Here is a 12,415-nt window from a genome sequence, read left to right as displayed (position 1 = left end):
ATATAACACCCGAGGCGCAGGTTGCGATACATGAAATAAACGAAATCTATCTGCCTTTGGAAAGTTACCGCCAGACGTCAACCGCGCATACTGCGACCGCGCCTATTTCTCAGCTCGCCATCTCTGGCGCATCTGTCAAAAGTCGAGACGCACCGAATACGGCTCTAGTCAACCGCATAGCTTAGCGTCCGGCACCATGGCATTATCTGAAAGGCTGAACCTCAATCCAGACAATGTCCCCAACATCAAGTTGGGCCTCCATGCCGCCCAAGTCGTGCTGGCTTTAGTAATATTCATCCTCGAGATCATCGTCTTTAGGGCTGAAGACTCGAAGCTCAATGGTAACAACGGGTGGCCATTTGGACTGGTGAGTAGGGCTATGACGATCCTTGATGCATGCTTGCAATGTTTCGTCGCTAACGGAAAGGTTGAATCTCATAGTGTTTTCTGTCCATTCCCGCATGGGTATATCTAGCGTTGGCGCCCAGGTATGAACGGACACGAAGAGCAGCAAACGCGAATGTCATGCTTGTGGTAGACGCGATTTTTACTATCTTCTGGCTGTCAGCATTTGCCAGCCAAGCTGCATACAACACCGCCAACTCATGTGGGAAAGCTTGCAAGGTTAGCAAGGCCGTAGTTGGTATCGCCTTTTTCGAGACGTGAGCACATCACTTTAGCAAAGAGGTCACGAGAACACTCTGAGACTAACATCTTGCGCAGTTTCGCCTGGATTTTATCTACCCTGGTCAGCACGTACACATTGCGGTATTACCAACAGAACGGCGATCTACCCGGTTATGAAAAGATGGGTAGTCATCAGAATATTGATCCGGACAAAGCTGCGTTTTCCATGGCACCACACGACGAGGAGGCATACGCGCCAATCAACATGGATGACCATCATGACGACCACGATGATCATTCCAGCCGGCCCTACGATCCTGATGCGTTCGGCTCCCTTGGCTCACGTCCCAACTATGAGACCGAAACGTCGTATACGCCGCACCACACCTCATCTCCAGCACCACATGAGAATCCATTTGATAATAGCTACCGAACTCACGGCTCAGTCTCACCGCATCCTGACCCGTTCTCTAACGCCTATGCCACCCATACCGGACCCCAAATATACGCTCCTCCCGCCGCTGACGACTACGATGATGGACGTCCTGTCCAATTCCCTACGGCAAACTACGACAGAACTTTGCATTAAGCTCTTGATTTGATCGAGGATGTTTAGCGCTTTTGACTAAAACACGGGCGGCTGGTCCAACTGTATGCATATACATGCTTGGTGTTTGATGAGTCGGGATAGGCGAGGATAGCTATTGGGTGTCTAATTTTGTGTATTGATTGTCATCGGTATCGGCTGGTGTTCCGGATGTGTTGCTCCTTATGACTCGGAAGATACCAGAGGAGTCTCGTCCCCTTTATATGGGAAGATCGGCATTTGCACCACGGGGTATATCGACTCAGACACTTTATGAATCACGACTTGTGGGACCCGGTCAGTGCGCACAAGGATATTAGAGACTGAATGAAGTCAGTCACATCGTGTGTGCGAAGAGCACAAATACGACCAATAAGATGTAGAATAGTATCTGTGGCTCGCTGAACTTGGATTGTTTGAATTTGAAAAAAAGAAGCCTCTTTGAACGCCCCGACGCCCACCCAATGCGTTAAACTCGAATGATGCCCCTTTACTAGTGCGCGTAGACTGGTTTAAATTACTTCGAGTTCCCTTTCCATTTCCGGATCCTTTTCGCTATGTCCGCCGCAGTCTGCTGCATAGAATTCAACTTCTGATCGCGCGCCATAGCCGTCGTGTCGTCACCGTGACGGTCTACGAGCGCCTGCAACCACTCGGCCTCGCGCGCACTCACCGTCCGCGGCTTCTTCTCCACCGGTCGGTTGGCCTCCTCCTCGAGCTGTCGGACGATCTCGTTCTGCTCGCCCTCGAACCCGCCCCACTCCTCGGCGTCCTCTCCGTCGTCAGACCCGGCCTCGGAATCCGTGTCTAGTTCTACCAGGGGGTCGTTTAGTGGGTTGGCCCGCTTGCGCTCTTTGCTGATCACGCGGATGATCTTCCCGTCGGCATCCCGCTCTACTTCTACTTCTGCTGCCGCTGATGTTGCGCCGTTAATCGCGAAGGGGTTTGTGGGTGTCGTGGTCTTCGATGTGGATGTGCTGCTGGTGCTGGATCGATGTTTTGGCTCTATGCCGCCTGTAGGTGCGCGCAGACGGGACACGAGGCCCAATCGGCGATAGTTCTGTGTTGTTGTTTCTTTTTTGTTCCTGGAGGTTTGGGAGTACGTGTTAGTTGGTTTTCTCTCCAGTTTGTGGGCATGTGACTCGAGTAGATCGTTATAAAGCTCTTGAATCGTCGGTCTACTGTATATGAATGGCAGGTAGAATGGGCGTACCAGTTTCGGGCTATGATGCTGTTCCCCAGCGGGTTCATCAGCTTGGGTCTTGTCGAGGAGGGTTGTCGGGTGGCGGGGCGGGACGAGCGCCTCTTGCGCTTCTGAAGTTCGCGGCCCATCGTGGAGGAATCTGTGCGGCTCCTCTTTCTTCAAAATAGGGAATTTATATTATTAGATTAGCCGCGGGCGTCAAAAATTATTAATAATTCGATTGCCGCTTTGTGTCCAAGTATTTATTCTCTGCTTGACTCTCGAGCTATTATCGTAGCAGATACATACCCAAAATTTTGGGAAAGATTAAGATAACGACCTTATCTTATCGCCTAGTGTTGCTGAGAATATAGTACCTAGTACTTAAGTACCTACATTATGTAGCTTAGGTTCTCAAGTCTCTACTCTCAACCCGATTAAATGGCACGAGATTCCTAGCTTCATTACACCGTCCAGGCCTAAAGTCAGTTAATTCCATGATATGATGCTTGTCGACAATTTATCAAAGTTATATGCATCAGCCACCCATCGAAGGGGCAGAATTCTCGCTGCTGTGCGGTGAAAGATTGCCAACCTGCTTTCTTGCAACTGGTGCATTCATTCATTACAGAGTTCCAGTCGAACTAATGATCACAGAAGCTTCGTCAAGTTCCAGTTCATAGGCTAAACTGTAATGCTAACGATGGAAAATTCTCACAGTCAGGGCGACATGTTACTCTGACTTCCTGGGTCTCTTTACGCCGCAGTCGTCACTCAACTGGCAGGATTCAAGACGTGGGAAAGGCATGTGCTACCAACTACGGCCTTACATAGGTACGAGTTGAGATTGTGGTAGGCTTTTGGCTTTGCACGCAAGGACCTACACAGGTCTGTGCAAGATCTCCTGGAATGCTATCGCTGTTCCCAAGATTATTACCGGTTTAGCTTTACGCGAAGCGTATCCCTTAGATCTTACTGTATGGAATCGACACGCTATATACTATTGATCTCCCCTGCGAACAGAACCGCTGTTCAGCACATTTTGCGCTTAACGATTCTCGATGGTGATTTAAGTGCTCGATGCACATGGCAGACATGCCTTTCATTCAAGGGAAGTATGCACTGGGAGCTTCGACCCAAACCTGTTATGGATTATCTCGCCGAGACGGAGCCGACCGATCTCAGTGCACTTCAAGACATAGGTTGTCTACAGAGATCCGATTCAGATTCTAGCTACGTTACTTCCTTCGCCGTCTACTTAAGTAACCATCCCGCAAGTGTTTTAACGCGCCAGTGCCACCCCCAGCTTTACAGTTTGGCAGTCGACATAGGCAACGTGCCGTTATTTCTGCCGTCTGTCGATATACTACCTCTTGTCTTCATCAGGCTACGTTTCAATATGATATGTATCGACGATCCTACTCTTGATACACCAACCCGCCACGAGGCTCACACGTCGACTGTTAACAATGTTGTAGTGGGATGCTCGGAACGACGAATATTCCACGGGGCTCCCTAACCAGCTGCGTGCAGATCAGATGCGTTAGATAGGAAATTTAGGTGTAAGACAGTCAGGGGGCCGGCCTAGACCTCGACGATCATTCTGTCCATTCTCAGTGCACGTCAGCAGGAGGCAAGGCAGAAACGATACCAGTTACTTGCCGCCTAGTCCAAGCCACGGATATTTTGCTTTGAAGCGTCCTTAGCATCATTAAAAGTGAGAATATTCCATATCGAGGGAGTCATTCGGGCATGGCGCAATAGCAACCGCACACCAGATTGTGCCCATACGATTGTACCATATCTTTGAGATTCATTGATGTCAACTTATCGACGTATCAAGATTACGGTAGCACACTCAAAATCAATTGTCGTTTACATTTAGGTTGTGTCACATTTACCTACACCCATCATCGTATCTCAAGCAGACGCTGGTAGAACAAAAGCGACATTTACTTTTTTTTGCTACTAAGCATTCATCCTCAGAAGTCCCAGATACGTCACTGATAAGAGGACCGTGTAACGTCTTTGGGCACCTTCTAGCCCAGTCTATTGGAGCAAGCACCGGTAGAACCCGGCTTTTCACACCTCATCAAGATAGTTGGAGCCCTGTGTCAGGATGTCTTTAGAGTGACGGTGCCATTATACTATCCAAGTGAAATACCTAGGCTAGGATTGTGTTCAAGCAAACCCCATCACTACGCTAGTAATTACACAGCTGATCTGGTTTGAGCGATTTCATATCTGCGAGAATGATGGGTGTGGAATCTGCACGTCGCCTACTGAGGTCCATGGAGAGAATGCTTGTTCTACAACAATCCACCAATGGATTACCTAGTTCGCTTCTGATGTTCCCTCAATGGTTAGGCAAGGTTACTGTCATGGGTTTTGACCCCCATTCTACCCCATGTTCGGTCGTGCAGCTTCGTGGACAGGTCCCGGTTCGATATCGTTACAAGTCGTACAGGCGTCCGTCGAGAGAGGGGCGCTCGAGGGGGTTGAACAACCCAATCGGCAGCTGTGTACCTCACAACACCACGGCGTTACACCGTAACAGGGGAGGAGAGGGCACACAGCAAGACCTGCATTAGGCCTCCTTTAACTCTGCTGTACCCGCTGGACTACATGTACAGAACATGTCATGCAGCTTTGCAGGGGTCGGAGCTGAGCCCATGTAGCAGTGACCGAAGATTAGATCCCGATTCTTCCACCTCCTCCGGCGTGCCTGGGTGTTGGCCGGCCTGCCGTTGGCTCGCTGCCACAGGCGCCCAATGTCAACCGCTTCAAGGGGGAAATGATGCATCGGGGATTGGGATAGAGTCATACATTCAGCAGCTACCAACTTGCCGATCTCCCACCTCTAGGCCCTTTTACATAGCTAGAATTCTCAGTCGATGATCAATGTGATAAGCCGTAGAACTTGACGACACGATGTAGAGGGTAGGTGGCCGGCGTGTTGCTTTTCCCGCAGACAAACAGAGCTTGATGACACCTTGGGAGAACTGACAAGCCTCCATTGCGAACGACACTGCTTGAGTTATGAGATGCAAAGAATTTTCCCTGCTCGCCTTTCTAGAACCTTCTGTCTTTTGATTCTATCTTGTCACTCTGTTCTACCTACACTACATACTATACTATCACGATGCGACTACCTAGGTAATCCTCCTATCTACTCATGTTATTGCACATCCTGGGTATAATGGAAGCGAAATCCTTCCGAAAGAGCTCTGCAACAAGCATGTCTTATGATCCTCGCATTAACCTTGTCGGAGAATATAGCTAGATGCCTAGCAGACACCCGCCAATAGCATAATCGGAGAAGCGAGGATGCTACCATTTCAGACCCTTGTATGATCAAATCACGTAGGAGAGCCAGCCTTCCCATCCAATGAACGCATGCTGCTTGTAATACAACTTCAACCGTAGATACCTACACTACAAAAGAGTACAACCCCACGTCTTTCTTTTTTATATCGCCCGTATAATAGGCTACCTTGCCTGGCTTGATAGATATCCAATACTCAAGTACTACGCGTTAGACATGGCTTGTAGGTGTGTAGTTGAAGCGCGCACTTTTGCCATTCCACTTGGTATGTCTGTGCATGTAGCATGGGAATCATCAAGGTCCACACCGCCAATCCTCCTTCTCCGCCGCCCACCTCTCTGTGATCACGGCGGCTTAATTAGCCTTGGATCTTCTACTGCACAGCAGCCCGCGCTTCGCTCTCCTAACCCCGCCTCCAGTAATTGCTCTCCCCTCAGTTTAGGCTTACCGAGAACTGAGTACGTGTACCTACTGCACAGCTCTCATTGTACGCCCCTGGGTATCTGCCTCGCCTCATACAGGCAGCCTAACGGTCCTGGTGGCTCTGAAAGGTCTGACGTCGGCGGGGAAAAGCTGCCACGGTAGCCATCACACTCCGGAGCTGTTGCTGAGTCCATCCTGCCCTGGCGGGCTGTACAAACAGAATATAAACCAGGTACCTTTGGGAACACCCACGTACTCATCACCAACCTCCCGTCCAGATACTCCCTCAGTCAAACCCAAGTGTTTTTGACTTGAGCGTCTCGGCCAAGCGTTAGGGCATTTACCAAGGGAATCTAGGCGAGGTGTTGGAGTAAATAACTGACTTGAAACGCCGCCATGATAAGTATATACACCTCCAAACGAACCAGCCACCCGACGGACCAAGCAAGTGCTCGTTTATTCCTCGGTCAGTCAGTTAGTCCTATCTTCATGCTGGCGCCAGCTAGCATTGTATGGTGCCATGGGACGAGCCAGCTCGAATCATAAACAGATACATGGCTTAGTATCCCAATGTGCCCAATACATGAAACCAGCTCACCTACCTCACCTACGGTACCTCACGACCCTTACCTATCGGAGACGGGACGGTGAACCCGTTCTTGCATCAAGGTGAGCCGCCCCAACAGACCACGATCGACCAATCGCATTTGAGTATGCGCCTCTCTCCCGGACTACACCGATATGTTTTATCTACATATATATTTATATATATATATATATCCTGGTATTGCAATACCAACTATACCATAGCATACTATATAGGTAGGTATGAAGTAAGTGGGCGGTATGCGCGCTTTCGCATGAAAAAAAGAGCCTTTTGACAAAAGGGGATAAATACATACATACAACCTAGGTTAGGCCAAATAGGCATCCATCACCGCACCGCATTCAAATCTCAGCAACGCAGAGCTTGAAAGAGGGCAAAGCCAACAAGGCTGCTGACGTGAGCCAGCACTCATCCCACGCAACAAACAGCAACAGCCAACCAACACTATCTCGGTGAGGTGAGGTGAGATGAATATAATTCATTCGTATGGATATTACCGTAAAGTCGTACCCATAGAGTACTCGCTGTACGGATATGTCTTGTGTGGCATCTAGATAGGTTAGGTAGGCACTCCATACCTACGAAGGAGGGATGCTGTGGCAAAGAAGGACTTATTGATAGGCCTCACATAACGCGCCGTGCCGTGCCGCAAGGGCGGGGTTACCTGACTCTACAACCGGGACCGTACATGCAGTATTAGGTCTCGAGATCCATCTAAGCAGGTCAGAACTTTGTTGTTCACACCACTTCACCATTGTACGAATCCTTCCTGGTCTTTCCGCTTTCCGCGGCGTGCCTCTTTGAAACATGGTTGTTGGCTCGACTGACGGCGCTGCATAGCACATTGCAGTGTACATATCCTTGAGCAGCCTCAACATGCTGCTGTCGATGTAGTCAGACGTATAAGACTACGCATCTAAGATATACAGCACTGCAAATGGTTGTAAAAGGTAGGAAGAGGTTACTCAAACATCGGTATCACAGGCAGTCCATGGCCCCTTGTACCTCGGCACCAGCAAAGACATGAGTGGCCGTGACGCTTTATTTCCGCCCTGTGGCTTGGGATGTACACAGGCGACAGGTACCGTAGCCTACCTACTGTAGATCGACAGAATTTCTACTTGATCATCGGGCGAAGCGGATCTACATGTGCCTGTCTGCCGGTACAACACACTACCCACACCTCCCCCCTCCCCATATCTCCTGTAAGTACACCTACCACACCTATTGGTGTACTGCAGCTGCGATACGAGCGAGAAGAGGCAAACAAGCGTATGTAGGTAGGCAAGTCGTGCGGCACGGGAATCCTTTTACGACCTAAACCCATGAATCTGGCGCTTGCTGCATTGGGCGTTGGTGTGGGTGTGGGGGAAAAGACATTCCTTGTCTGTCCCTCTAGGTATGCGTATCGTATGTATGTATGTACTACCTCTATCTCACAATCAGATACCTATCTCCTCCTCTTAACAAACAAAATGAATAATGAACTTTTGGTATCAAAGGGTGAAAGCCGTCATGTTATTCGATTCTACGTAGCGGCTCCCACACCCCCCCTTGGCTCAGGGACATGTCTGTCCATATACTCACACTGGACCACTCCTCCATTACTTAGGCAGACAGCATGGCGGAGTGCAATCTTTAATATGCTATTGTATATATCATATCAAGACACCACGCAGATCGTGGGAAGGGAAGTTTTCCCGGTCCTATCCATCTGTATATCTAGACAAATATACTTCAGGATCGTGCCCATTTTCAAGATATGGTTGCGTGCATGTCTGAAAACTAGGAAACCTGTTATTGTGAGATGTACTCTGTTGGTCAACTACGTAGATATGAACCTAGAAGTCGAGTGGTTCGCTTATTTGATAGCCCGACAGCATGACGTCTAAGGTCAAAGGATCGCAGATCCCAGAGGACGGGATGGTTGTTCATGTGCCCATGTCTACTTTGAAAATAAAGAGAGCATTTTTTCACATACAGAGAGCGCAACCACCTCAACTCACAAAGGCAAGCAGAAATCATAGAATGGTCAGGTTTTGCATGCGTAAGATCGTGACGATATCTTCATTGTCAGCTGAGGTAGTATATGCTCCAAGTCTCGTTGTCATCTTCGTCACAACCCTTCTTCCAAATCCTCGTAGCATACACACATACATACATAAATACAGAATCCGCATCATGTAACCCGTTTTCCAAAGCCGTTGTGAATCCGCCCGTCTCAAGAACCCATCCCTATGATAACCCATGCGTGATTGATATTGTACAAAGTCGTGACAAGAAAAACTTATAATATCAACGAGAGAACAGAATTGAAAATAGAAATGGAAAATGCTCAACATCAAATAATTCACAGCGGGAATACCAAAAGACCAAACAAAACTCCATGCCCATGATCGCCTGTTAGTCAAACATTGTGAGATAGCCTCGCCTTGCAGATAATGCTGCAACAGAGGTTTAAAAAAAATAGATAAACGAATAACGAAGATGTTTCCTAAAACATCATCCATTCGGTCTCGATACCAGGACCGCCTATATATGGTGTCCAGTTAAATGGTCCTGCCCGAATGCCCAGCTTGCTACCGGGCTTTGCAACATCGTTGGTGCGCCAAACGCGCTCCAACACGTCCATGGCTGCCATGTTATTCATATAGCCACTGCGAGCCATTATGTCGCGGCACTTGTTGCGCACAATGTTCTGCTGTAGTTCATTGACACATTCGCTGCCTGCGACAAAAAGTGGCCAAAGCAAAAACTTTTCGGCGCCACTCCCGGCGTCGAGCGAGGTGGCATAGTAGATCACCTGGCTCACGAGGTTGCGGAAGTTATTGTGGTTGGAGGGGATATTCGGTGATGCTAAACGTTCGATATATAACAAGGCAGCATAGCGGAATGCTTCTGATAGAAAGTTGAGATCACGGATCTGGTTCTGAGACGCCGAGCTGGGAAGAGTAGCGACTAGGCGTTGGGTATCGAATTCCCAAGCTTGGAGGGCTGTATGGGCTTCCTTCCACTCTCGCCAAAAATAGGAGCGGTGGTCATCAGAGGTTGGTGAGCCAAGACCAGCGGAGAATATTTCCTCGTCGTCAAACTTGGTCGCAAATCCATTACCGTCGTAGCGATGTGTTGTACCAAAGAAACTTCCGGGCTCCTGCTTCAGATTATGTGCCGAAGGTGAGCCTAGAGGAGAAAAAGTAGTTGGGGTTTCACCCCGGTCGCTGGGTGTGCCGACCGCGCTCTGAATTGGTCGGTTTTGGGACAACAGATTGAGGCGTCCTAGTTTATGGATCGTCTGGAAAAGCTCACGATCGCAGCCAACTATGTTTTCGGCACCGGGTGGCAATAGTTTGGCTTCTGCAGACATCCCGAAGAAGGTGGTGGTCAATTGGGCTTCTCGGTTATTGATGCTCGCGGAAATCGAGTCAAAATAGGTAAAGATGGCTTCCATCCACGCAGACTGGCGGGAACCTTGCAAGCCAACCGAGTTTCGCATGGACAGAATCTTCTTCACCCCAGCGAATTGAGTCTGGAATTTAGCCACCCCAGACTCAACCATTCGGTAGTGACAGAGCAGCAAAATAGTGGCCAACACCGAATCATGGCACGCTTTAGCTGGGTCGTTGAGTTGCACATTTAACAGATAAACGGCGAGGTTGCGGTGGTCGTGTTCTTCTGATAGGGAGCGATCGTCGGGATCGGAGACATGCTCAGTGCCACCATTTTCTGTCGCCGCCAACGGGGAGTTCCTGGTGTGTTGACCGAGACTTAGCCTTCTCTTCATCCTCAGATTACAGGCGGATAGGGCACAGATGGCATGTTGGAGGCTTCGACTACTCGACGCTAGCCGTAGGATATGATCTCGATAGGGGTTATTAGGCCCATCAATGAGCACTAATGATGGGCACATGATGTTTTCGTAGTAGTCCATAAAGAATGGCACTTTATTAATGAGATCAGGGCTAACCTGTAGCGTGTGGTTCTCATAGGAGGGATGTGGAAGACTCGAGGTTTCCAATCCGTAATGAGAGCTCGTATCGTCATCTCGAGAGTTCGAAGGAGCCCAGAATGGCGTCCCTGTCGAGTGCGGGCTGGTGCTATACGAATCCATCTCCGGGACGCCTAAGCAACCGTCAGTCACCGCGGCTCCAGCAACACGGGTTTTAGAAGTAGCTCTTACTCAACGCGTCGCTGTCGGACATCAGCCTTGAGCCCATATGAGGCTCGAAAGAGTCGGGGTGCGAGCCAAGACTAGAGCTGTGCTCTGACGGCGCGTATACGAGGCTCGGGCAGGACGTTGGCGCCCGTTGATCAATCACGATGGCAGAAGCGGGGCTATGCGGTACAGGGGAGCTCTGGCTGGTATAATTCTCGTAGATGAGGGTTGGACTGTGCATGAATGGCACTTCTTCCCGTGGGAACGTATGTGCCATCGGGGACAAGGTGTAGTCCACATCGCTGAGGGAGTCAACTGACGAAGACAGTGGCTCACTCATGATGGGATAGTGGTTCAGGGTGGTGTTAAGCTTATGGTATCTTGAGTGCTCATGGGGGCTCATGTGCCCGGCGTAGGCTGGAAGACTGCCCCATGTCGTGTGCGCTACCGTCACAGGAGGCTCAGCCTGTGAAAATCTAGGATAGTCTGGGTATGTTCCGTAGGGAGTGGTAGGGACGGAGGTGACATGATGTACGCCAATCTCGACTCCATCTCGTTGGTGTTGTCTCCGCGCAGCCTCCTCCGTATCCCTCCATTGGTTCGGGGTTACAGCAGAGCTTGCTCTCGCCCGCGTAACCGACTTCTTAGATACAGGCGCAACAGGGGGCGCCTTGGCAATAGGCAACGAGAGACCTCGAAGCTTGCCCCGACTCGCCACTCCAACTCCCCAAGTTAGCTGAGTCTTGTAACCGGAGCACTCATTTCCTATTTCTAGACATTGCGAGCAGTATGGTCTCCGGCGGTCGCATTTTGTGTTCCTCTTGATGCATGTAAAGCAGTCATCTGCAGCTCCCCCGGCGGGGGCCCGTCTCCTGCGCTTACGGGCCGCCTGTGCGTCCTTGGTCGAGTTCGACTGTGGAGGGCCGGAAACAGTCATGTTTGCAGAGTGTCAAAGTAGTATAGTGTTAAAATCGGAGAGATGTAACGTGCTTTCGAGCAAGCACGCCGTGTGGGTAAATTCGAAGATGTAGTGTAGTCTTTGGCTCAAGCAAGGACTAAGGGATCTGGGCCATTAACAGCAAGCAAGTTGACTGGTGTGGGTAAATGGCGTTTAATATGGAAAAATCAGAATGACAAGACTCGGGAGGAGGAGGTCATATAACCACTGCACGAGAAGGGGAACTCGGAGATGGGACGTGAGCGCTGGGCTTCAGATATAAGTCGAGATGCGTGCTCTCCCTCGCCCTCGTCGCTTTAACCCCCCATGCCCCATGCTCGATGCCCCATGAACATGAATGAACATGGACATGGCTACCAGTACATGGCTACATGGCCGACAAGGGTGGAATGGGCCAAGGGCCATCCATGCCGTTGTACCTGTCTGCTCACAACACCACTAGCGCAGATAGTGTGGTGTAGTGTAGGAAACAAGCAACGCCTCCATCAACAGCCAACGCCCCACCCGTCTCTCGTCTAGCGCGCGCGAGGTAACGGCAGAGAAGAAGAGGAGG

At 49.9% G+C, this 12,415-nt stretch overlaps 5 protein-coding genes across 5 annotated transcripts; 3 read left to right on the top strand and 2 right to left on the bottom strand.

Moving 5' to 3' along the window:
* Positions 1-1,717, top strand: F5B22DRAFT_333223 (uncharacterized protein). The gene is made up of 3 exons (XM_047970825.1): positions 1-367; positions 442-662; positions 724-1,717. The coding sequence occupies exons 1-3, from the start codon at positions 197-199 to the stop codon at positions 1,214-1,216; spliced, it is 885 nt and encodes a 294-aa protein (XP_047834675.1). The 5' UTR covers positions 1-196; the 3' UTR covers positions 1,217-1,717.
* F5B22DRAFT_333217 (ribosome biogenesis protein Nop16) lies at positions 1,480-2,701 on the bottom strand. The gene is made up of 2 exons (XM_047970824.1): positions 2,427-2,701; positions 1,480-2,298 (listed from the first exon to the last, which is right to left on the bottom strand). The coding sequence occupies exons 1-2, from the start codon at positions 2,543-2,545 to the stop codon at positions 1,731-1,733; spliced, it is 687 nt and encodes a 228-aa protein (XP_047834674.1). The 5' UTR covers positions 2,546-2,701; the 3' UTR covers positions 1,480-1,730.
* Positions 2,702-7,593: 4,892 nt separating this feature from the next.
* On the top strand, positions 7,594-8,699 carry F5B22DRAFT_333188 (uncharacterized protein). Its single transcript, XM_047970823.1, has one exon. It carries the CDS (start codon positions 8,077-8,079, stop codon positions 8,641-8,643), a length of 567 nt encoding a protein of 188 aa, XP_047834673.1. The 5' UTR covers positions 7,594-8,076; the 3' UTR covers positions 8,644-8,699.
* Positions 8,700-8,739: 40 nt separating this feature from the next.
* F5B22DRAFT_333170 (uncharacterized protein) lies at positions 8,740-9,145 on the top strand. Its single transcript, XM_047970822.1, has one exon. The coding sequence runs from the start codon at positions 8,841-8,843 to the stop codon at positions 9,042-9,044; it is 204 nt and encodes a 67-aa protein (XP_047834672.1). The 5' UTR covers positions 8,740-8,840; the 3' UTR covers positions 9,045-9,145.
* Positions 9,145-12,004, bottom strand: F5B22DRAFT_333161 (fungal-specific transcription factor domain-containing protein). The gene is made up of 2 exons (XM_047970821.1): positions 10,929-12,004; positions 9,145-10,870 (listed from the first exon to the last, which is right to left on the bottom strand). The coding sequence occupies exons 1-2, from the start codon at positions 11,839-11,841 to the stop codon at positions 9,246-9,248; spliced, it is 2,538 nt and encodes an 845-aa protein (XP_047834671.1). The 5' UTR covers positions 11,842-12,004; the 3' UTR covers positions 9,145-9,245.
* Between the last annotated feature and the right edge of the window lie 411 nt (positions 12,005-12,415).

This window comes from Xylaria bambusicola, assembly GCF_022495145.1.
Source record: "Xylaria bambusicola strain CBS 139988 unplaced genomic scaffold F5B22scaffold_4, whole genome shotgun sequence".
Taxonomy (NCBI): domain Eukaryota; kingdom Fungi; phylum Ascomycota; class Sordariomycetes; order Xylariales; family Xylariaceae; genus Xylaria; species Xylaria bambusicola.
Note: the sequence above shows the minus strand (reverse complement) of the source record. Positions and strands in the feature narration are given on the sequence as shown.

Coding starts and splice junctions, on each gene's coding strand:
- F5B22DRAFT_333223 (XM_047970825.1), top strand. CDS start 197: ATGGCATTATCTGAAAGGCTGAACCTCAATCCAGACAATGTCCCCAAC. Junction 368..441: donor ACGGGTGGCCATTTGGACTG/GTGAGTAGGGCT, acceptor TGAATCTCATAG/TGTTTTCTGTCCATTCCCGC. Junction 663..723: donor GGTATCGCCTTTTTCGAGAC/GTGAGCACATCA, acceptor CATCTTGCGCAG/TTTCGCCTGGATTTTATCTA.
- F5B22DRAFT_333217 (XM_047970824.1), bottom strand. CDS start 2,545: ATGGGCCGCGAACTTCAGAAGCGCAAGAGGCGCTCGTCCCGCCCCGCC. Junction 2,299..2,426: donor AGCATCATAGCCCGAAACTG/GTACGCCCATTC, acceptor CCAAACCTCCAG/GAACAAAAAAGAAACAACAA.
- F5B22DRAFT_333188 (XM_047970823.1), top strand. CDS start 8,077: ATGAATCTGGCGCTTGCTGCATTGGGCGTTGGTGTGGGTGTGGGGGAA.
- F5B22DRAFT_333170 (XM_047970822.1), top strand. CDS start 8,841: ATGCTCCAAGTCTCGTTGTCATCTTCGTCACAACCCTTCTTCCAAATC.
- F5B22DRAFT_333161 (XM_047970821.1), bottom strand. CDS start 11,841: ATGACTGTTTCCGGCCCTCCACAGTCGAACTCGACCAAGGACGCACAG. Junction 10,871..10,928: donor GTCCGACAGCGACGCGTTGA/GTAAGAGCTACT, acceptor ACGGTTGCTTAG/GCGTCCCGGAGATGGATTCG.